The 23,711-nt window shown below is 39.2% G+C and overlaps 2 protein-coding genes across 8 annotated transcripts in view; one reads left to right on the top strand and one right to left on the bottom strand.

Moving 5' to 3' along the window:
• The first annotated feature begins 9,472 nt into the window (after positions 1 to 9,472).
• On the top strand, positions 9,473 to 17,171 carry LOC137297146 (uncharacterized). Its single transcript, XM_067829163.1, has 2 exons — positions 9,473 to 9,484; positions 16,614 to 17,171. The coding sequence occupies exons 1-2, from the start codon at positions 9,473 to 9,475 to the stop codon at positions 17,169 to 17,171; spliced, it is 570 nt and encodes a 189-aa protein (XP_067685264.1).
• LOC137295743 (FERM domain-containing protein 4A-like) overlaps positions 15,787 to 23,711 on the bottom strand; it is a 165,664-nt gene continuing 157,739 nt past the window's right edge. For 4 of the 7 annotated variants that reach the window (XM_067827270.1, XM_067827267.1, XM_067827269.1 and 1 more), the window contains one exon: positions 15,787 to 22,814. In XM_067827270.1, coding sequence (XP_067683371.1) covers positions 21,398 to 22,814 — 1,417 coding nt within the window. In that variant the 3' untranslated portion in view covers positions 15,787 to 21,397. The remainder of the gene's footprint in view (positions 22,815 to 23,711) is intronic. The other 3 variants (XM_067827272.1, XM_067827273.1, XM_067827271.1) reach the window with 2 other exon arrangements.

The raw sequence follows: 23,711 nt of genomic DNA, 5'->3' as shown, positions 1-23,711 counted from the left end.
AAGTTTAACAACCTTCAGGAATAATCAAAGATAATTAATCTCCATCTCTTAGCTCCACAGTGCACAGAAAAACATAATTTTGATGAAGGACACTCTCTCAGAAATGTCAGTCTTACAAAGATTGATAGATTATACTTACTGAACAAAGGAAAACAAAGTAACTTTATGGAAAGTCAACAGATCTGGTTTTATGTACACTTGGAAACATCATGCGATAGAGCTGTATTGGCTATATTTTGCAATTCCAGTACCCATATATTACGATATGTATGTATTGGGCACTTACATGTTTGACAGTACCACTATTGTAAAATATTGGGCACTTACATGTTTGACAGTGCCACTATTGTGAATGAATGTCTGTGTAGATTTTAATTCAAACCAAAAAGATAATCACAAAAACTTCACTTACGCTCTTTACCCAGCATACCATAATAGTTCTGCACCATGCAGCGTATTGTGATATAATTGCTTATCGGTAATATCATGCAGTCCTAACATGTGTTTTAACTGAAATATGGTTCAAAGATGAGTTACTGTTTCATGCCGCATTTAGCAATTTTCCAGCAATATCACAGCAGCGAACACCAGAAATGGGACTCACACATTGCACCTGTGTGGGGAATGGAGCCTAGGTCTTTGCCATGATGAGTGAACACATTAAAGATGAATCTTAACCCATTTCAGAACACAGATTCCTTAATGGAGCAAGACAACAACATAATTTCATACACATCCTGATAAAATCACTAAGATGCAAAGGTATGGCTTCATTGCTTGAATCTGACGCCTTAAGAATATGAGCCGGATCTTCCATCCTTAAATAATGCAGCAAATACCTTAAGGAGCTTCAAGGTCATTCTAATTTAGGAAAGGGTACGGTCTAGGCATCTCAAGTCTTAGACAGGTTTTTCTCGTTTATACGATCAAAGTGGAGACTACTTTCAGCCAACCGGTGGAATAAATGCATCTGAAGATAGAACATCGCCTGCCTGTCGGGCAATCCAATCAAATTTTTACGACTATCTTCAAGATGATGCCCTTACATGTGCAAGATATGCATAATGCATCATGGAAATTATCGTGTGACAGCCATCTTCAATTTGATCACACAATTTATATTTGACGAAGAAGATGTGAAAGAGCTGCACCATCACACCCTGATCTACACAGACAATCACTGGTTGTACTTCTTAGCTGTTACCTGTCTCCTGGGGCAAGATTGATGGTTGGGAAAATAATTGTTTGAAAGGAAACTCATAATACCATTATGTGATAATGAATGTGATGAGTGGCTATTTTCTTGTCACAGCGGCAAATACAAGCTTGAAGGCGATCAGCTTTTGTCAATACTGGGAGTGAAAGGCCCCCATGAGCTGATGAGATCATTCATAAGCAGGAGATGGAGGATGAAGATACCTCTCAATATCACCAATACAATGAGCGTGGTCGTGTTTTTCATTAAAAGTGTTTGCTCCGACGTTAGAGCAAACTTTTTGGCCCAAAATATCGCGTTCTGCATGGAACTCTTTTCAAGGTATTTTCATTCTGGTTGTGCAACTGTGCAACATCACCACAGAAAACTTCCATGTATTGGTCCTCTATCTTGGGATGAATTGGGGAATCATGTTATTGATTTTAGATGGCTTGGGGACCAGTTCAAAAGTAAATTGGACATATAATGGTAATGGTTCACACAGCTTTTAGCAATATTCTGGGGGAAACAGGTTCGACACATTGCACCCACATAGGCAATCGAGCCAGTGTGTTTGGTGTGACGAGTGTACGATATAACCACTAGACTACCCCACAGTCTCCCATGGCATATGTGGCCATAAAATTTTCGAGTCCTGTGATGAGATTCAAACCTGTGCTGATCCAAAGCTTATGCTTAAGAGTGGAGTTTTAGAAACTCGTGGACTTGCTGACCTTGGCCTGAATATATAAGATTTGCATTCAGGTCTAAACTCTTGAACTGCTCCCTAGCGAGAAGACTAATTTGTCATATTTTCCAAATGTCACATCTGAAATTTTACCATAACCCGAATTAATTATTTATCTGATCAAACATTTCCACAGTGATGGAAAAGAGAGAATCTTCCCTTTTGAAAAATAATTCTGCAGATCGTAATGATTTTTTTTGTGTACAAAATGTTCATTCTATCTTTGCAATACTGTATTTTCAAGAGTTATCCTATCAATGTTATGTGTTTTAATAAGTGCAAGATTGCAGTTTAAGATGCAGGGGACAAATCAGCACTGCAAACATGCACTGGTTAATTTCCTTAAAGAGTAAACACTGATTTACTTCCTTCTATAACATCTTTTGTCTTGCTGAAAGTACATGCAATTATGATTTTTTCAATCACTTGAAGTTTAAAATAGAACAAGTTCGCCAACAGACATTTATCGGTGTGTTCTGTAAAGGTCCAGCAATATTGCCCTAGCCATGGTTCCAATCCAAGCCTTTGTAAAGAGTTATGACTTAACATAACTCTATGGTTTCAGATAAGCTTATGAATGTTGCAACACTATGACTTCTTTACGGATGAGGGTACTTGTGAAGATGTGGGTTAGAATTGATCTTCAGCTTACCAATGCCTGTCATAAGAGGTGACTAACAGGATCGGGTGGTCAGACTCGCTATTATCATATCAAACTTGAGTAGATTGATGATCATGCTGTTGATCATTGCATAGTCTGGTCCAGATTTGATTATTTACAAACCATCACCATATAGCTGGAATTATTGCTGAGTGCAACGTAAAACTAAACTCACTCACTTACTTTGGGATCAGGAATCAAGTGCTTAACCGTGGACATGGCCAACCAGTGGTTGACAGCATGAACAGCATTGAGAAAGAATCAAATGAACTATGCACACAACACTGCACAATAAACATGTCAAGATCTGGATTAGAACTAGTCTTCAGCAACCTATGCTTGTCAGGAGAGGTGATGTGGTGGGGTAGCCTAGTGGTTAAAGTGTTTGATCATCACCTCTGTAGGCCCAGGTTTGATTCCTCAAATGAGTACAATGCTTGATGCTGCTGGAATATTGTTAAGAATGGAGTAAAATTACACCCAGGAGGGAGTGGCTAATGGAATTGGGTGGTCAGAATCATCATATCCCAACTGCGTAGATCGATGATCATGATGTCAGTCACACTCACGATCTGACCGAGACATCATTATGCAAATAACACCAACGTAAAGCTGGAATATTGCTGAGTGTGACTATTAACAACAAACAACAAATTTCGGACCTTAACATGATTGGACAACCTTAGGTGCCCCCAGCCCCAGAGTTATTTGGGGAAGAAGGGATATATTCTGTTTCTGAATAGCTACAGAATAAGGTACAGCATTATGAAAGTTATGACTCACCTGTCTTCACTGTTGGCAATGGTTGGCAATGGTTGGCAATGGTTGAAAGATAGATATAAATTTGTATTCTTTTACACTGCTTCTAGCAAAATTACATCACTGGACACCAGAAATGGACTTCACACATTGTAACCATGCAGAAAACTGAACCAAGGTTTTCAGCATGATGAGTGAACGCTTTATCCACTTGGCTACCCAACCAGCCCCAGAGAGGCCGTGAGCCATGAAGATCCCGGTTAGAACTGGTCTTCAGCAACCCATGCTTGTTGTAAGAGATGACCAACGGGATCAGATGGTCAAGCTTGCTGACTTGATTGACACATGTCATTGTATCCCAATTCTGTGGATCCCTGGATTGTCTTAAAATTACAAGTACAGTTATGGTTCTGACTGATATATCTACCAAGTTTTGCAGAAAAATATTGAACGGTTTTTGAATTCTGTTCCGGAAACGAAGCCCACCCTACCATAAGACCAACGCCAAAATGTTCCATGGAAAAACAAAAATAATATAAATGCCAAAAATCTGTAAATAGCAAAAGGCACAACCATAGGCTGAGCTTACTATATCTATCAAGTTTGGTCTAAATATATTGAACGGTTTCTCAGTTATGCTCTGGATACAAAATGATTACAGACGGACGGTCAGACAGACGAGGCGTTGACAGAAAAGTAAAATATATATAAGATTTTACATAAATGCACTCCGGTCTACTCGTACAACTGGTTCCCAAACCAGAGTCATTACCTCATTATTCCCTCCCCTCAGGAATCTCACTGATGAATACATATTGACAAACTGAAATATTCGGCCACAAATCATTTTCCATCTCTGTACATGGCTCGTACCTAATTATCTGGTAATGAAAGGCAAGAATCAATCCACTATTGTTATCCAGAGAGATCAACAGGACATGTCACAAACACAAGCCGTCTCCCTCACGTCTGCTGCCGGAAACAGACGACAATACTAACTGGGTTTTCTACTTTGCCCAGTCTGCCATCTGTCTGTAATAATAATAATCATCATCATTTCAGAGATTTTCTCCTGAACTTTTCCCCTCATATTTCCACATTAGATCATCAGTTGATTTCAGAATTTCAATAACATTGTGGCCTCTTGTTTTCTATTAGTTGTGTAAGGGATTCTTTTTAAAACCTGAATCTGGAATATATAATAAACATTACCATAAAAACACCAATTTCAATATTTTTTGGGTGTCTTTTATGAAATATGTTTGTCAGTCAGTATTGGAAACAAAAAACACATTTGGTATCTGACTAAGCAGAACCTAGAATGGTCACTTCAGACGTAATGGTCACCTGATAGGGAGTGTCCACTTCAGATGTAAGGATGACCTCAGAGGTAGTGGTCACTTAAGCTGTGTCCCCATAAAGCCACCATCAAGAACTACATGCTTGCAATACAATGTTACATGATTGTAGCACTATCAAACATGTGAAGAAAAACACTGTCAGCATGCTAATCAAACCCGGGTTTGGGGCATAACAAGGGAACACTTGACTGTACCATGCCTTTTGAGTGTAGTACATCATGAATAATTCTCAAAGTTCCTAAATCTTCAAAGGCCAGATCAAATTTATTTCTTGTTTTGCGAATTTTTGTCTTCAGGAAACCTAAAGTCAGGAAGAAAAGAAAAAAGAAAAAGAAAATGTCCAAAGTAAGATTCCTTCTAAATATTAAAAATACTTTACTTATGGTCATTAATGAAGTGTATACTTGGCAAACAAATCTAAAACAAATTATTGTAAGTGTACATTTTTGGTCAATCAAAACAAAAGGATTTTATTTTTTCGACCTGTTAAAGTTTTTTTCTTCTTATTCTTGCAAAATTATGACTGGCAAATCCATAAAACAAGAACTAAGTTGGCCTGGCCTTATTGTGAGAAAAGACAAAGTGGTAATTATTTGCCTTTTCATTGGTTTCACATACTAAACAAGCAAAGAATGCAATTAAACAGAATACAAGAATCCTGCTCCTATATCTGGAACCATCAGAAGTTCTAAGCAAACTGAACTTCATGCTTTTAAAGATGCTAATTTGATACTGGGAAAGAAGAGTTGTCTATGATTAGCTGCAGATATTGAAATTCAGTACTTGTGAAGGAAATTTCTTTGTGAGAAAAAAACAACAGGGAGAGCTGAGATCAATATTCTTGCGCAGGGTCCGATTACGAGGAAGATATGAGGGCCTGTAGGTCACCTGTAGGAAAATATACAGTGAGTTGTCTTTTATGTGGAACAGAATTCCAGTTACCACATTTCCTCCAATACGCACTGAGTCTTCTATAAGTGCCAAGTCTCTAATACGTGCTGTGTGTACCACACATTTATACTCTAGTTTCAAAAGATAATACAAATGGAGAAACTATATTTAAGCACCACTGCTCCAAGTGCTGGACCTCTAAAAAGCACTGAGTCTGGAGGTCCATGTAAAAAAAATATGTATCTGGACGCTTACTAGAGGAAACACGGTATATGTCAACTTAATAACAGATGAAAGCACTATGTGATGCAGATCTTTGATGTTTACTAATTAAGATAAAATGGTTCTGACAAACAAGAAAACATGATTGAGGGAGTTGGGTTCATACAGAAATTTGTCTGCTTTTGGATAAACACAACATTAAGTCTCTGACAAAATATTTTTAAAGGTAATTTTTTCTATTATGTTTAAGTTTAACACAGTTGAACTTCATTCAAAACAACAGCCTTGATGTGTCAGTTGAAAACACACCTCTTCTGTGCTATCTTGGTATGATTGAAGTTGTTGAACTATGATTAGTCAATACCAGTCAGGTCAAGCAAGGAAACAAGAACCATTTCAACTTTCATTTTATTCTCATTGTGAAATAATAAACTGGAGGATCCCTAGACTAAGCAAATAAAATATGACAAAATTGTATTTGTTAGAAATACATATACTTTTCACAACCAACTACTTTCAGTGCATCTGTACAAAGCCTGTGGCTGATCTAGCTAAGATTCTTCTATTGTGTGCTATGAACCAATCCAATGCTCCAGTACATACACAAAGCCATGTGTTTTCCTTGGCTGTTTGCTCAAATTAGATCTTACGAAGGACATCGGGACCACATGGCAGGAAGTGGACCATTTGCAAGACATGAGTGAAAACATAATGATAGTTATCCTCTTTGTCAGACTTGTTTTGATTAAGAATTGTTGGCAACTGTGCGATTTTTGTCTCCCTTCAGGTGATTAATGCCAAGCAAAGATAAAAAGGATAATCTGCAGGGGAAGGAATTCTACCTTAACCTTGCAAAAACAAATTCTTTCTGGTGTCTCTGAAATATTTCTCACAGATGCCAGTCTACCTGAATTTTGATTTAGCGTAAATACAAGGATTCCATGATATTCAACCCACAGCCCTGCTTCTGATACAGGGCTTCTCTGGTAGTGGAACCTCAGACCTGCTTCTGATACAGGGCTTCTCTGGTAATGGAATCTCAGACCTGCTTCTGATACACTCAGGCTTCTCTGGTAATGGAATCTCAGACCTGCTTCTGATACAGGGCTTCTCAGTGGTAGTGGAACTTCAGACCTGTTTCTGATACAGGGCTTCTCTGGTCGCACACCCACAGTCCTGATTCTCATATAGGAATTGTCCAATATTCAACCCACACCTCTGCCTCTGATTCAGGGATTCCCTGACAGTCAATCCACAGGCCAGCTTTCGATTTAGGGATTCCATGATAGTCAACCATAAGCCCTGGTTCTGATACAGGGATTCCTTTTTATTCAAACCACAGCCCTACCTCTGATACTGGAATTGCCCAATATTCATCCCACAGACATGTCTTTAATACAGACATTCCCTGGTGGTCAGTCCTCATAGAGGTACTGACACAAGGATTTCTGAATTGTCAACTCTCAACTTTTTGCTTCCAGCATAAGGATTTCCTGGTGTTAAGACTCAAATCATCAGTGCACCAATATGTACACCTACATTAGGACAAAGATCAATATTGATTCACTTACTTTACCCCCAACTACACAGACTGATCACCAAATACCCATACATTTGAGAAATTGTGTTAAAGTTTCATGACACTCATTATGTTGAAGTTTTTTGTTGAGAAGAAACTATTTTAAAAGATCTTGTTCTTTTGCAATCAATGCATACTTGAATACATGTGTACTTCCTTGTAAAACATCTCAACAACAGAAATCAATCAGTCCTTGGTGTCCTTAAATAGTAGCCCATATTTGTGTTATGTATACAAAATACATTTCAACTTGTTGCAGTAAGGTCTAAAAGGTTTCTAAATGAAATAACCAAATATATTTCAATGACAAACCCTCATGATCAATCAAGACTTCTTTGAGACACACAACAAGCAAACAATCCCACACAACGGGGTCCTAAGTGGCAAATGTCCCTCCTAACCGCATGCAATAACCTCGACCTACAATGGCTGGCCATGTTTACTGTAGTCATGATGACTTGGGAGTTCTAGCATGGAGGCTGACACGGCCTAGCCAAGCACGAGATGTTGGGTACCCTATCGGGGGATGCTGTCACTGATTGGACGAGTGTATTGATCTCTGGGTCCAAATCAATGCCCAGTCTGTGGGAGGGATGGTTAAGGTGTTAGAGGTGACACCATCATGCACCTCTGCTTCAGCACCAGTTGCGTCACGCTTACGTCTGGGCCTCTTGATCAAATTGCTGGAATTAATCTCAAGGACACAGGAGGAAATTGGAGATATTTGCTGTTCATTTATTTCTAGCAATTTGGGCACAGGAAGCATTTTGCAAAGCGTGGCAAGTGCTCCAGACATCTTATTCCGTTAAATCTCAATTTCATTTTGTCGCCCCAAAGGGAAAGGTGATATAAATCATTTGCTGTGCATTTCACAACCTGCTGTTTAAAGGGATGAGTTTGTTCTTCCAGTCAAACTAATACTCTAGTATTGACACATGGTTCAATCAAAGTGAAAAGATGAATTTTTCTTTTTTGCATATGCAGGAACACAAGGATCAGTTGATCATGCAGATGCTGAAGTTTCATTATCAATGACACTAATTGCCTTTCAGAGTCACATTCCAGAGTTTTAATGACATAACTGACTTTTCTATTTGTGTTGAAAATATTAACCTTACCTTGGCAGAAAAAAAACAACCCCCCCCAAAAAAAAAAACAAACCTCAGTGCGTCCTTTATCTGTATACATACCAAGAAAAACCAAGATTAGTGCCAGAAGTGAAACTGTGGTAATGTCAGGCTAAAACAATTGGGAATAATTCAGAGATTCATTTCATAACTGATTAAGGGACATCATAATCATTTTTAATTATAATTAAAGGAAATTTTGTTTAAGATATTATGGCACTGATTTTTAAAGCAAAATAACTATTCCTATTCTACTAATAAAGCAATATTAAACTTGGATTTCACTAGTCAAAAATGACAATCATGTGACAATATAACAATCATTTCTGATTTTCACATTTCAAAAGACAGTAAGTGTTTTGAAGGAAACAAAATGCCTCTTTTCCAACAGCAGATACATACTGTTTAAAGTAATAGATAATTTCAATACTGGTATTAGTTTTAAACTAAAAGTACTAGCCCAAATTATGAAGGCTATTTTTTTTCTGAAAGATTTCATATGAGACAACCGTTACTGGCAAAATATACTAAACATAACGTTTATACATTGAATACACACTTACTGCTTACTCCGAGATAAAAGAAAAAACATCCATCCTTACCTTGGTATTTATAATCATAATGTTCATCTCCTCACAACAAATGAGAGCCAAGATAGTTCTTGATTTTTTTGAGCTGATCACTGTGGGGATTTTCTATTAGACAGTATACAGATTTATTTTCACACAATGTTTGAAAATAGCCCAAAAAAGACAAAATAAAACCAACAAAGTTTCATGGATTTAAAAAAACTGGGTCACATGGAGGAGAAAGAAAACAGAATAATTTATTTTTCAAGTTGCTTTTTGCAGAATGTTACAGGAATGTTAGAGTACCACTTGTCTGGCGTATTGTTTTTTTTATTGTAAGGCCCAGGTCTTTGATCCAAAATGGCTGGCAGGGTAAATGAAAAAAAGGCACAAAAGCCCAGATCACTAAAAAAACATTTGTTGTATGGATTTATGAGCTCAAATTGGTTGGATAGGGATGAGAAGTGACTTGATTGGCACAGAAGCAACCTTCAAATAATAATTTACATGTCTGCTGATGGCATGTGATTATTCCTGAGGTGTTCTCTTCCATTCAGAAATTCATCTATTTTTGTCTTCTCAGCAAAGCTGGAAAAACTGAAATAAATGTTGTTTTTTGTCCCTGAAATTAGGGAAAAATACAATTGTTGGACCCATTATACAAAAATAAGTCTGGCCTGACCTGAATATGATTATTAAGTTTTGAAGAAATCTGGAAGCTTTCAACTGTCATTTTCACCAGAAGTTCAAAGCTTCAAGGATTGTGGTTCCAAATAAAAACTCAAAAACAAAGCCTTACCCTTAAGTCATCAGAAGTGAAAAAAAGTTATTTTGATTAAACAAATGACTTTTTCAAACATATTCGTGTATATCTTTGTTGAAAGATTACTTGAAGGTGGTACTCAAGAAGTAATCTCAAGTTAACCCACACAGCATATTTTTTATGTCTCTGTACATATACAAGAACTGAGGAGACCATGAAACCATATTAGATGGCCATTTCTTTTTCTTACTGGAGATGCAAACATGGCACTTCCGCACATACTTGCAACCAATGCAGGGAGGATGGACAAAAACTTGGGAAGTCTGCATCTGAAGGAGTATAGCTTTCTTTGATCTCAAAATTTGAAATAATAAAATACCTGTCATATGCAGGAACCCATCTCCTTTTGTCTTTGATCCATGTAATCAAAAACACAAGGTGTTGACCTCAGCAGACATTGTGTCCACTTGATCCCAGTTTATTGAAATTGTCTCCAGGGAAGAGTTTTGTTTACAGGCCTGCTGATGCTATGAGGGACCTATCAATGTGGGCCTGAAGTTTTCACTGATGATCAAGAGGCAGTGGGGTAGCCTAGTGGTTAAAGCATCCACTCGTCACATCGAAGACTCAGGTTTGGGTGGAGCATTCCTAAAAGCATACCTTTGATTGTATTCTCATTGTGAAATTATAGATTGGAAGATCCCTGGACTAAGCAAATAAAATTCAACAAAACTGTCTTTGTTGCATAGATATAACTTGGATCAAAATTAGACATTTCTGTACTTTTCACATACAGCTACTTTCAGTGCATCTGTACCAAGAGTTGCTTATCTGGTCATCACATAGGAGACCCAGTTTGTAAAACTAAACCTACTCACTCACTCACTGATGATCAAATGAGTTCAGTTAACAGTGCTACAAACAGTTTTTAACTACCATATATTACCACAGATAGCCGATCTCATAGCTAAGCCCTAACTTGACTCTTACAGTCAGTTTCAAAATGAAATGTTTCATTCATAAGCAACATCCCACAATGGAGTCCTAATTGCAGCCAAGTCCGACCACTAAAAAATTGGCAGATGCTGATAACTGCCAAGGGAAATAACTCCAAGGGAAATTATGAAACAGCTGTGAACATTATTGTGGCACATCAACATCATCTGATTTGGGTGGAAAACAAAAAATGATCTATTAGCATCAGCATACTTGTGACACACTCTAGAACATAGTCTGAGTGAGGTGATATGGGATTAAACGTCGTATGAACATTTAATTCATATGACAACGTACATGCATGTACGTGTGACTTCTTGTACTAGCCCAGGCTAAATCTAATTTTATAGTACTAGCTCAATGAAATACCATGCCACAGTTAAGCATGAACACCCCACTCAGACATATTATACTGACTCCCAGCTGACCAGTCCTTCTTGTACCCATTAATGCCAAACGCCAGGCATGGACCAAGAAGTACCGTATTTTTGCATGACACGACCGAGATCAAACCTGCAACCTTGCACTCTCCAGGCGGATGCACCACAGTGACGGCTGAAGGTAATCTGGGATTTGAACTCTTGATCATAAGGTCCCAACACTGCCAAGGGAAAGCGAATCGACTAAGCAGCTGGCTACCCATTAAATATTGAATACATCAGACAGGCTTTCATTACATTACACACTCATCTTAAGAGCTGAGCAGTGGGATATCTTCCTGACATGACAGAACAGGAGATTGGGATAGTAGGAACATTTGCTGGCCATATCTTTCTACTTGATCAAAGTTATTACCACAAAATGGGAACTTGACGATAAATGTCGCAGAACATCATCCCGTATACTGAAGCAGCACAACAAAGATTGAGGGAATATCACTAAAATCTCACATTTCTTCCTATATAACACATTTCGTCCATGCTGATAAATACACTCCACTGGATTTATTGCCAAAGGTTTCTGTTATTCCTGGTTATATAGACTAATCACTGTGTTACATACATAGACTCACTGAAGTAACTGATAACATTCTTGTGAATAGTTTTCTGATTTCACAGAATCATATATTTCAATGCTCCTTTTGTTGGAAGACTGTGAGGTGTGTTGATGTTAACTTTGGATAAGTGAGTCAGTTTGGTTTTATGCTGCTTTTAGCAATATTCCAGCAAAATCACGGCAAGGTACACCAGAAATAGGCTTTGCACATTGTGCCCATGTAGAGACCTGAACCCAAGACTTCGGCGTGTCGAGTGAACACTTTAACCATGAGGCTGACCTACTGCCCTTACACAGATATTCTCCCAAATTTCAAAATGTTAAGCGTAAAGGTTAAAAACTGAAAGATGAAGCAATGTAGTTGGATCTTGGAAATGAAATGTAGTGAACGGATTTTAACATCTCCTCAAAAACCTAATTTCAGAAGGGAATAATAAGTAAATGAGTGACCTAGTTTTATGCCACTTTTAGAAATATTCCAGCAATATCATGCGAGCAACACCTGAAATGGGTTTCACACATATGGAGAACTAACCCAGGTCTTTGACATGGTGAGCTAATGCTTAACCACTAGGGATTCTTACTTCCTCGTGGGGAACAATAAATAACAGTGCTTGCATTTTTGTCAAAATAACTTTGTTTACTTTGTAACAAAACTTGTCACATTTACAACAATCTTCTGGCCATAATTTTGATATGCCCTATTTGGAACTATCAGTCTTGACTATTTAAATGGCAATCTAAAAGATCAGCTTGGGTTTTTGACAATAAAATTCATGAGACTGTTAGCTTCAGCTAGGCATAAAGCACTCAATTTAATTTCATGCTGCATTAATTTCATGATTTACAAGTTCTGACATGCCACTGAACCAGTTTCACAAACCCTCTGGTGATAGGAATGTCCGTGTTTGTTCCTGTTCAGATATGATCTAGGCAATTTAAAACAATCAAAGCTATACTTGAGTTGTACTTGACATCCACTTATCCACACACCATGTGCGAGTTCTTAAGAACTTAACAAATATTTAATTCAAAGATAAACACCTGAAGGTCTTGGTGGTGTGTGGTCCTATGAATAAAGCACAGTTCATAAATCAGATGAAGTATTGTCTTTGGATGGGTGTGTTTGGTGTCTTGACTCCTGCTCCACAACAATGCCCAAGTGATATGTGTGTTTGTTAAAAGATCTGTTCATCCTGCAGAAAATGGGTACACGGTGGAATAAGCCATATAACTATTAACTTTCCAGCACCTTACAGGCAACGTGCATTAACGGGTAATAACGTGCATCAGGTATGAGCTTAGAGCATGTCCCTGTGGGCGTGGAGTTCAGCTCTAAAATGTGGCTATATTATTATTATGTTTTACAGATTAAAGATGAAAATGCAGCACAGAGGGCTCAGGTGATCCTGGCTCAGTCAGGCTGGTAAAGCTCATCATCAGCTCCCTCTACATGCAGCCCAGAGAGCGAATGGGACACTGCCTAGTCACCTAGAACTTTCCAGAGAATATGGAGGCTCCTCCAACACTGCAGCCTTCTGTATTACCCAGGTTGTCAGAAGGGCTGTGCTCCCGGTGGAGAACCTGGGCACTTTCCTGATCTGTGCCAAGCGTTCAGGAGGTACTAACCCAAGGGCACCAAGAACAATGGGGAGCCTGACCACAGTGTACTTATGACTAAAAAGGACATGATCCATCCAGAAACCTCCACGATATTCTCACAGAATTGTTTCATTAAAGAGTTTTCAATTTCAAGATGGATGTAATCTCTATCTCCATTCTCAGTATAAATTTTCCCCAACCAAGCAAAAACCTTCTGCGTTTCACAAGCAGTACTAACAGAGCAATTAAATCCAATAGTAGATCTTAATTTCAAGAAGTAACATCCATCAAATACATACAAACTGTTACAAGCAAATAAAAGAACTGTGCAATTCAATTTTACTGCAGCAAAATAATCAATCTCTGCCCACTTCAGCAGTCAATATGAAACATCACCTGATGGATTCGGCAGCAGGACACAGCAATTTGTTCTGCATCTTCGACAAAATTTACAATCATCTCACAAGCTGAGAAATCGTGGATCTCCCAGACAGTGAGAGTTGGAGCCGATATTGCCACACGAGGCAATTACTAGTGCGTTATAAATCACACGCCTGAACCTAGATGGTTAGGTGGCTGATGGATAGCTACTCTAGAAAGGCTGTGTGGGGACTGCTGGGATCTTCATCAAAGCTGGACAAATTGGCCTCAAATACATTGATAGGCCAACTGTAGGCTTTTCATACAGCATGGCTGGATTCTTCAAACAAAAAGGTTTGCCTGACTGTCACAGCAGTAAGATAGCAAGACAGTAACATACATACAGACATGATCATCCTACATACCTTTTACCTGCAGATATCGTTCTCTCTCTACATGTCTTGTCCATAGATTTGGGTTGGTCACACACTCTTTTACACAAAAGCTTTAGATGAGAGCATTTTATTACCACCGAGAATGGTTAGTCTATGTTTAATGCTTGTGCACCTTGAGAAATCTTCTGGGAGAAAAAAATTTTGGGCTAAAGAGTCAAGTTGTTTAAAATGAAGAAAAAAGAAAGGGAAAAATCTTATCAAAGACCATATAAAATGTACAATAAATGGAAAAATAACACAATGTTTATCTATTCTAGGGAGTTGTGTAATGAATAAGATAACCACTGTGGGGGTCAAAAGTTGACAAAGAATGGTGATTATTAAAACCATAAGCATACTCTGATGTCAGGGATCAAGTCGTAGTTAACCATATGGTTCAAACAATGATGAAACTAAAAGGTCTTTGATAATTGTAAACACAACAATTACATTACACTTCAACACTGTTACTGTTTCCATAAACAATCTGTCAAATATGAAAGTAAGCCAGTGTGTATGGTTTTATGCCGCTTTTAGCAATATTCCAGCTACATCACTGCAGGGGATACCAAAAATGGGCTTCACACATTGTTCCTCAGTGCGGTACTGAACCTGGGCCTTTGGCAAGACAGGTTTTAACCACTTGGCTATTCCACCACCCATAACACATGAAAGAAATTACACACTGACATGTTGAATTGTTTTTTTTCTATGGATGCTTTAAGAATGAGTGCGTGAGTGAGCGAGTGAACGAGTGAATGAGTATGGTTTACACTGCTTTCAGCAATATTCCTCCACTATCACAGGCAGGGCACACAAGAAATGGGCTTCACACACTGCACCCATGTGGGTATTCAAATGATGGTCTTCGGTGTGACGAGTCAATGTTTAAACCACCAGAGTACCTCACCTCCCCCTCCACCCATACAATTTCAGAAGATTATGTGATTCTTACGTTTCCAATTAAACATAAAACTTAACAGGTCTTTGTGAGAAAACTACATTTGAATTTGAACATGTGGGGAACTGAACCTTGATCCTCAGCATAACGAGCCAACACTTTAACCACTAAGCTGCCCACTGCCCCATCTTACAGAATGGTGCAGAGGTACCTCTGGTGGCACAAAGTATACAAATGCACCATCTTAATTACACCCATCTTACTTTAGGACAAAGCCCCAGTGAGAAGAATGACCGTGAGCACCATTTGATGCATGGTGAGCCTGTAGTTTTCATCCATCAATTCTAAAAGAGTAGTTCTACATTCAGGAACTTACCAGCAATTCCATCCGAAATTGAGGTTGGGGACATAGGAATCAATCCAGAATGCATAATATATGTTCATTTCATAATTTGCATGATACACTAGATGGTCTTTGATTGGCCTTGATACAAGACTGTACTGAATGATAGGACTCTCAAGGACACCTCTTCATTTTGAATACAGAATATTCTATAAAGCTCATGTCACCTTTCAACTGAGGACTCAAAACTCTTTTCAACAAACAACAACAAACACATAATCATATTTCAACTTAAGATACTTTTTTTATTATTTCAGTTGACATTTTCAACATGAGAATTGCTTGCCATATTTCATTGTATGAAAACTACCAGAGCAAGCTTATATTACCCTGACTGAACATAACATCCACGCAATAGTACGATGAACAGCATCAGCAGCACATGTGATAAGCCAAGGACACACTCCAGCCAGTATTACACAACAGTGGCTGAGTTCCACAAACCTGAACAAATCCAGTTTTCGATATAAATCTTGTACCATCATTTATTTCAGTCGAGATTTTTGATAAATGTTCACGCTAACGTGACTAAGCTTGGAATGTTTTTAAATTCTAACATGAAAACTGAAACCCCATCTGGATCAACATCTGCAAGCTGTGAGGGTAATATGACATTGAGAAGGACAGTAGTATCAGCAGGTCACTACAAGATTTGTTACAACAAATACTAATGCATGTTTTCTGTGAAAGGTCAAGGGCTCTACACAGAGTTGGGAGAGTATATCAATATGTCTGTGTATGGGGGCTAGGCTCAAGTCAGAAGGGACAGCTCCTTCAAAAACACTTCTCATCAATGGTAGCCTGAGTCAGACACTCTGTTGCAGCTTGTACATGGCTGGGAGACAATGCCTTCCATTTGTGCCCCCAGTGCTGCACTCATAGGTCCCTGTGCTCTTGTCGACCTTTAGGATCAATGTTGTTTCACTGGGGTTGAAGGCTAATGAAAGTAAGTCACGATGAATACTAAGTGGCTGTCTGGGCCTCAGAGAGATCTTTATATCTCCTGTACAGAGTGTAAGCAACATTAAGCCAGTGCCTGTGTACAGAGGGACAAGATCTCCACCATAGTTAAGGTGAGCCCAGTACATGTGTCCAAAGACTGGAGCTCAGCTATAGCCAAGGTTAAGCCAGTATGTGTGTCCAAAGACTGGAGCTCAGCTATAGCCATGGTTAACCCAGTATGTGTGTCGAAAGACTGGAGCTCAGCTATAGCCAAGGTTAAGCCAGTATGTGTGTCCAAAGACTGGAGCTCAGCTATAGCCAAGGTTAAGCCAGTTTATGTGTCCAAAGACTGGAGCTCAGCCATAGCCAAGGTTAAGCCAGTATGTGTGTCCAAAGACTGGAACTCAGCTATAGCCATGGTTAACCCAGTATATGTGTCCAAAGACTGGAGCTCAGCTATAGCCATGGTTAACCCAGTATATGTGTCCAAAGACTGGAACTCAGCTATAGCCATGGTTAACCCAGTATATGTGTCCAAAGACTGGAACTCAGCTATAGCCATGGTTAACCCAGTATATGTGTCCAAAGACTGGAGCTCAGCTATAGCCATGGTTAACCCAGTATGTGTCCAAAGACTGGAGCTCAGCTATAGCCATGGTTAACCCAGTATATGTGTCCAAAGACTGGAGCTCAGCTATAGCCAAGGTTAACACAGTATGTGTCTAAAGACTGGAGCTCAGCTATAGTCAAGGTTAACCCCATATACGTGTCTAAAGACTGGAGCTCAATGAAAGCCAAGGTTAACCCAGTGCCTTGTGTACAAAGAGACAAAATCCTATGGTCAACAAGGTCCATTTAGCAAAACCTGGGTCATTTTGTGAGTGGACAGTAACTCAGTTATATCTAAGTGGAGCAGGTCAAAAATCCACCACTTTGGTCAAAACCTCTGCCATCCATGAGAGGTGTCTGAGCTAGGCCTCATCCTTACAGAAATTACAAAGATATATGGGCCCTGAAAACAGCCTACATGGACAAGTGTCGAAGCTGAGATGACTGGGCCCCTGAAACAGCTAACCCTGACCCTAACACATCCTAGTCTGTGAGCACTTTGTGATAACCCACACTGTCATGAGTTCAAGGTCACCTTCACAAAGCCTACATTAACCCAAGGTTAGCCTACAGCTCTGTGCACCAGCTGCATACAATTCTATGTTTGCCTTCAGTCCTGAGTCCCAACTATCCCCAATCCTGTGAAAGCCAATAGGGCTGAGCACCAGCTAACCCCAGTCCTACATCAGTCTATAGGGTAAGAGTCCGAGGTGTACGACATGGCTGGCTGTTCCTACACCAAAGACACCACACAGTGATACACAGATGAGTATAGACACAGAACAATCACCTGCTCTAACATGCACACAGTCCTCCATCCCTCGTTCCTCAAGCTACCCTCTACAACACAATTAGAGTCTGTCTCTGTTCCACAACCAATCCTAAAACTATGACTGTCCACAGTAGGAGTTATGACAGCTGCAGAGCAAAGACTGTATATAGGTAGTGGATCTTGCCCCATGTACATGACCAGTTGACAAACTCAAGAAAAATTTTGAATTACCTATTACAACAGACTCAAAATCAGTAGTCACTTTAACTGTAGGGTTATTTGTGCTGACTAACCAGGTTTCAACAGTAAGTTTTTTTCTCAAAATACAACAAACAATCAAAACATGGAAGTTGTATAACATCAAAGAATCAAGCACAAATTGTTTTGATTCCATAATCAACTGTCCATAGGATGCATATGCAAATTTCTGAAAGATGTTTCTTGAATTTGTCTCTCAGTAATACTAATACATTGGGACAATCCAAAATGGTAATCATAAGTTTAAATGAAATATGAACTATAGTTGATATCATTTGGATTAAAACATCTATGCATTTGGTCTAACATTCATTATTAGCACAATATATAGATAAAATGTCCACAGCAATGACTGTTATATAGGCTAATTCAAAAGAATTCAAGACTATCAATATTCAGACCTTAAAGCGAGAGGTAATATCATCAACGTTCACATCTAAAATGGAATACACAAACCATGGAGACTGTATATTCATAATATCAGGTAGGCTACTTCAGTAGAATCCAGTTAAGTGTTATGTTTCCTTGGTATATGAGTGGTGAAAATCATTGAGTTTAAAATCAAAGAAATATGTAGTGCAAAAGCCCCAAATTTGTCAATTTATTTTATGACTTAAAACAAATAGTCACAGATAGTAATTAAAGTTATTTATAAACAATTAAAATTTTGGATAACATTCTCTGTTATTCATAATTACATTAACTGATTCTGAGATCTTGACACTTAATCTGTAGTTTGGAAGATATCCTAGATATCAATTCAGAATGGTCTGCCTTTACAGATTTTAAGAACACTTCAGTCATTTAGGTAAGCCTGAATGAGTTATCCCCCTTTCCCATGTGAGGGCTGATGAGAAACATGTTCATTTTGAAGTAAATAACAGTACTGAGACATCTTGTTGTCATCTAATTTATTTGCTCCCCATACACTACATGACCGAAATGACCAAAAAGATTTAAAGGTAATGTCTGTTGTGGTACTAATTCTTGTGCTGAGACACCTTGATGAATGGAAATGAAACTCCATTAAATACTGTAGATTTACATACTGTCTATAACTGTTCCTTATACACTCAGTGGCATTTTGCCGCCTTTTCACATTTGTAATGAGGTGAGAAAAATACTCTTAGATTTGCATCAAAACATCTCTCTAAACTGAAAACAATTCAATATTGGAATGAATGATACAAATTTAAGTGTCTTATTGCATTTGGACAATTTCCTGATTTATTAACTTGAAATATAAGCTTTTGGTCCGTTTTCGATTAATAAATATTCAACCAGAAATTTCTGTTCCATACCTTCTGCAGTTGACATTAAGTGGGCAGGAGTTTATAGAGTGGTGCTAAAAGAATTTACATATTCAGCTACATGTTCAATTTACCTCATAAAGTGTGAATATGTGAAATGTGTTGTCATGAAGCAGCATGTGCTGTATATCATGAGACTGAGGTTCATTATAGTCACGTCTAATATCAAACTATGACAAACTAACTTATTCAGTAACCTGAAACAAATACACACACATTTTGCCATTCTGAAATAGAGATTCTTGAGAAGAAGTGTTGTCTTTCATGATGGAGAATCTGTTGTAGCTGAGGGACTGATCATTCAGTGTAAGGAACATGAAACAGGAAATCAGAGGTGGGTAAAAAAAAAATGACAAAGGCTGGTAGTCAGGAAAAGATACACATATTTCGTGAGGGAACAATTTAAAATAAAGTACATCAAAAGTTGAGGAGGGAGGGGTCCTAAAATAAAAAAATATCTGACTTAAATGAAAAATGGAATCTGTCCCTGTGCATCAGGAAATTCAAATATATTTTGGGAGAGGTATGAAAACAATTCAAAAATAGTTGAACACATGAAATAAGTATTTTTGCCTTCTCAAGGAAGGTCCTGAGAAGATATTTGACAACCATCAGGAAACAGTCAGTTTTCTGTGCATTACTGTATCAGAAACCTCTAAAATTCCTTGCAATTAATGACCAGTTCCTTACGTCTCTAAAACTTTGAATGTTAAAGGCATCCTCCACCCAGATTAAATGCCCTAGTCTGTCACCATTGTGACATCTGGGCCTTTTGCCTTCATGCAAACTGCGACACCACAATGCTATGACTTTTCACCACCAACAGAGACAGAACAATCAACAGTGAACTCAGAGACAATGACACCCATTCACTCGCAGATCAGCAGTCACAGAAACAAGTACATCTTCCAATGGTAACTATAAAACTGTGGTAACATTTAAAACTAGAAATCTAACACAGCTCTGCCATCAACTCCTTCTAATTGGCAGACTCATAAATCTTCCAGTTTTTATATAAAAAGGCTACTTGAGTGGCATGTATTAAAAAAAATAATAACTGGCATTTATAACATAGAAAATGGTGACAGTTTCACAACTGCAGACATGCAATGACATTCAACAAGGCAACAGAAAGTATGGGTGGCTGGTGTAGCAACGAGGTCACGTGACAGTGGTCACATGATCAGTGAAAGACAGGTCATGCATTAAGTAATGAATGATGATTGGTTAGTAATGGTTGATATGGAAACAAGTGGTAGTTATGGTAACTATTGACATGCATTCTATGCTGAGCCTGCATCAGATTTGGTACTACAAACGATGATGACGAGGCATGCAAGATGATAAAATTCGATGTTCCACAAAAACATTTCAGGCATACACACCAAAAATAAATAAAAATATTGGCATAGAATCACATGCATTGAAAGCACATTATGACTATATTTTTTCGATGGCAGGAAAATAATCGTTGCATGGTATTTAAAAAGTCTGTTGAAGCAAAACTTCAAAGTTTTGATGAAGCATGTCGAGAATTTTATATGCATGCCATATTGGCAAAAATTGCAAATGACCCTGAATTGTCATGTCCTGTTGTTTGTCATGATTAATACTAGGCGTGGTCGAAGCCAAACAAAAAAGTCAACACAAGTAACGCAGGCACAGTCTTGTCTATTGAAGTGGTAGTGTCAGTTGGCATCAACTAGAAACAGCGTTACTTCATTCACACGGCAACTGAAACTCAAAATTGGGTTGGAGACTAAGAGCAGCAGGTAAAACACTGCACACAGAGAAACCAGTGGGTTCGAGGCTATGATTATTGCAGCCAATCACAGCACACCATTGAACTTATGACCTGTCCTCCATCTGACCGTGAAAGAAGTGTTTACACACACACGACCCCGAGATCCACACCAGCCAGCCCAAAAACGGCTGACTCTCACCTTAGTGTGGAGTTTGATGGGTTGAAGGTCTTTTTAATGGGCTCACATTTCATACGCTGCAGAGGCTGGTAGACTTTATGCTGTGCAGCTGCAGCGCTCTGGATCTGTTGCGCACGGAACGACATCGATTGCACATATTGCACTCCGGGACCATGACTCTTGACTGTTTGGAAGGAGCTGGTCACCTCCCGAGTCCCTCCATACTGGGGATGATCCCCTCCTCCTGGATGATGTTGCTGCTGTTGCTGCAGCTGCTGACCGTACATCACCTGGGGGTGGCCCACAGACACCGAGGATGTTGTCGAGTAGGTGGGGGATTGGGGGGTACAAGCCCGATACGGACTAGGGGGGTGGACTAGGTTTGAACTGGATTGGAACTGGCCTGACCCCGAGTGATGTGATGTTTCACTGTCCGTGGAGTGTTGTGAAGGAGTACTGGCTCGAGAGATGCGTTCAGTTCCTATCAACTGTCTCTGGTAATGTTCTATTAACCGCTGACGACGTAAACGTTCACTGTACTTGTAAAAGTCTGCCATTTCATATGGCTTACTGACTTCCATATGTGGCTGGAGTCGTGTGACAGTCACAAGAGAACTTGATTGAGGTGATGGCTGGGACTCTCTGAGTCTCGCATTAACACTTTGGTCACTGGAAGCAGGATACACATATCTCTCCGACCTTGTATATGAGCCCTCAAACCCACGCGGGCTGTAACACTGATCAACTTGTGGACTCTCAGATCTACCTGCATTGTCTTTACGTTCTGGTTCTGGGCTACGTACGATTGGTGATGGATCTGCTGGCGCAGCCTCTTGCCAGAACTGTTTTTCACTATAGTAAGTCCGTCCATCACCACGGTTTCCGTCACCACGGTTTCCACTATGCTCTTCATGATGCACCGGTACCTCCACCATGATACTACTACGATGTGATGGTGGATCATACTCATACTCCGTCTGTGATTCACGTTTACTCCCGAATCGCGATGGTGTCAACTCAGGCAGGTTGGGATCATTCCCAGGATGGTCCTGTCTTGAGTTGCGCTCCAAGCTGTTATACTTCTGCTGCGCTTTCCTATAAGCTCCATCAAGGCTGCCATGCTTTGATGGCAGATTGAGTCTGTCATCGTACACCCCTTCTCCCTGGTAGTTAGGGTTTGTTGACATCTTCAGATGGTCGGTGCTCTCGTAGTGGGAGGTGCGTTGAGAGTTGATGTTGTACATGTTGTTGGCTGAGCTGAAGCCGCTGTCTAGACTACCCTCCAGACGCCCGGCCTGCTTCATGTTGTCGTACTCCGACTGATTGCTGGAAGAAGAACGACTCCGACTGTTGAGTGTGGGATACATCTGACTGCGGTACTGCGTGCGGGTAGCGTACACGCTGCTGGCCAGGTAGCCACCACACAGCTGGGGACTGCAGAGAGAAACAATGCACAAGGTACAGACAGATGCATGGACAGCTGCACAGCCAGTTAGAGGTTAGAGGAAGCCAGGCACGAGTGTTAGGGAGGCATGCTATCAGTATGTTAGCTGTACAATGTTGTGGATGTGGTTAAGAGTTCAAGGTATACCATGTGGTTAGAGTATACAGTATATACCAAGTGGTTAAAGTATGAGGTTTATACCACTGGATAACATAAGTCACTGAGACAGCTTGTAAGGGGTGAAATGATTGGACAACAATAAAATATTGGGACCCTGATTAAAAAGAAAATGATGACACAATGATGTTATTCCTTGATCAGAATGACTTGAAATAATTTTGAAAGAGACCAAAATACTAAAACCCATCAACTGGTTCACTTGCTTCCTACTTACATTTAACAGTTGATATCAAATAAAAATAATTTAATTCAATTTTAAATTTAAATTTCACACCTGAAATTTGCTAATTCAAGCACTGATTTTGATATTCTTAAATAAACCGTTTGAATATTTGCTGTATCAATACTGTCATGTATTGAAGCATTCTTTCATCATTTCACACCCTTACTATGCACAGGACAGGTTATTTGAGAGCAAGTTATGTTATGATTACAATGAAAGGGTATGTCATGACTGGGGTTTGTTGTGGTCAGTAGAAAGGAGCTAATACTTACAGTGTTTGATGACCAAGGTAGGGCAGGTATAGAGGGAGATTCTATAGAGGCTACTTGAAACTAACACTATACAGGATATCTGGCTGCATGACATGAGATGCAAAGGTGGGATATTTGTTGTCATGATGATGGTGGTATGTGATGTTCACTGTCAAGTTGGTGATGTTCATTGTCAAGATGGTGATGTTCATTTTCAAGTTGGTGATGTTCAT

The sequence above is a fragment of the Haliotis asinina genome, chromosome 9 (assembly GCF_037392515.1).
Source record: "Haliotis asinina isolate JCU_RB_2024 chromosome 9, JCU_Hal_asi_v2, whole genome shotgun sequence".
Lineage (NCBI taxonomy): Eukaryota > Metazoa > Mollusca > Gastropoda > Lepetellida > Haliotidae > Haliotis > Haliotis asinina.
Note: the sequence above shows the minus strand (reverse complement) of the source record. Positions and strands in the feature narration are given on the sequence as shown.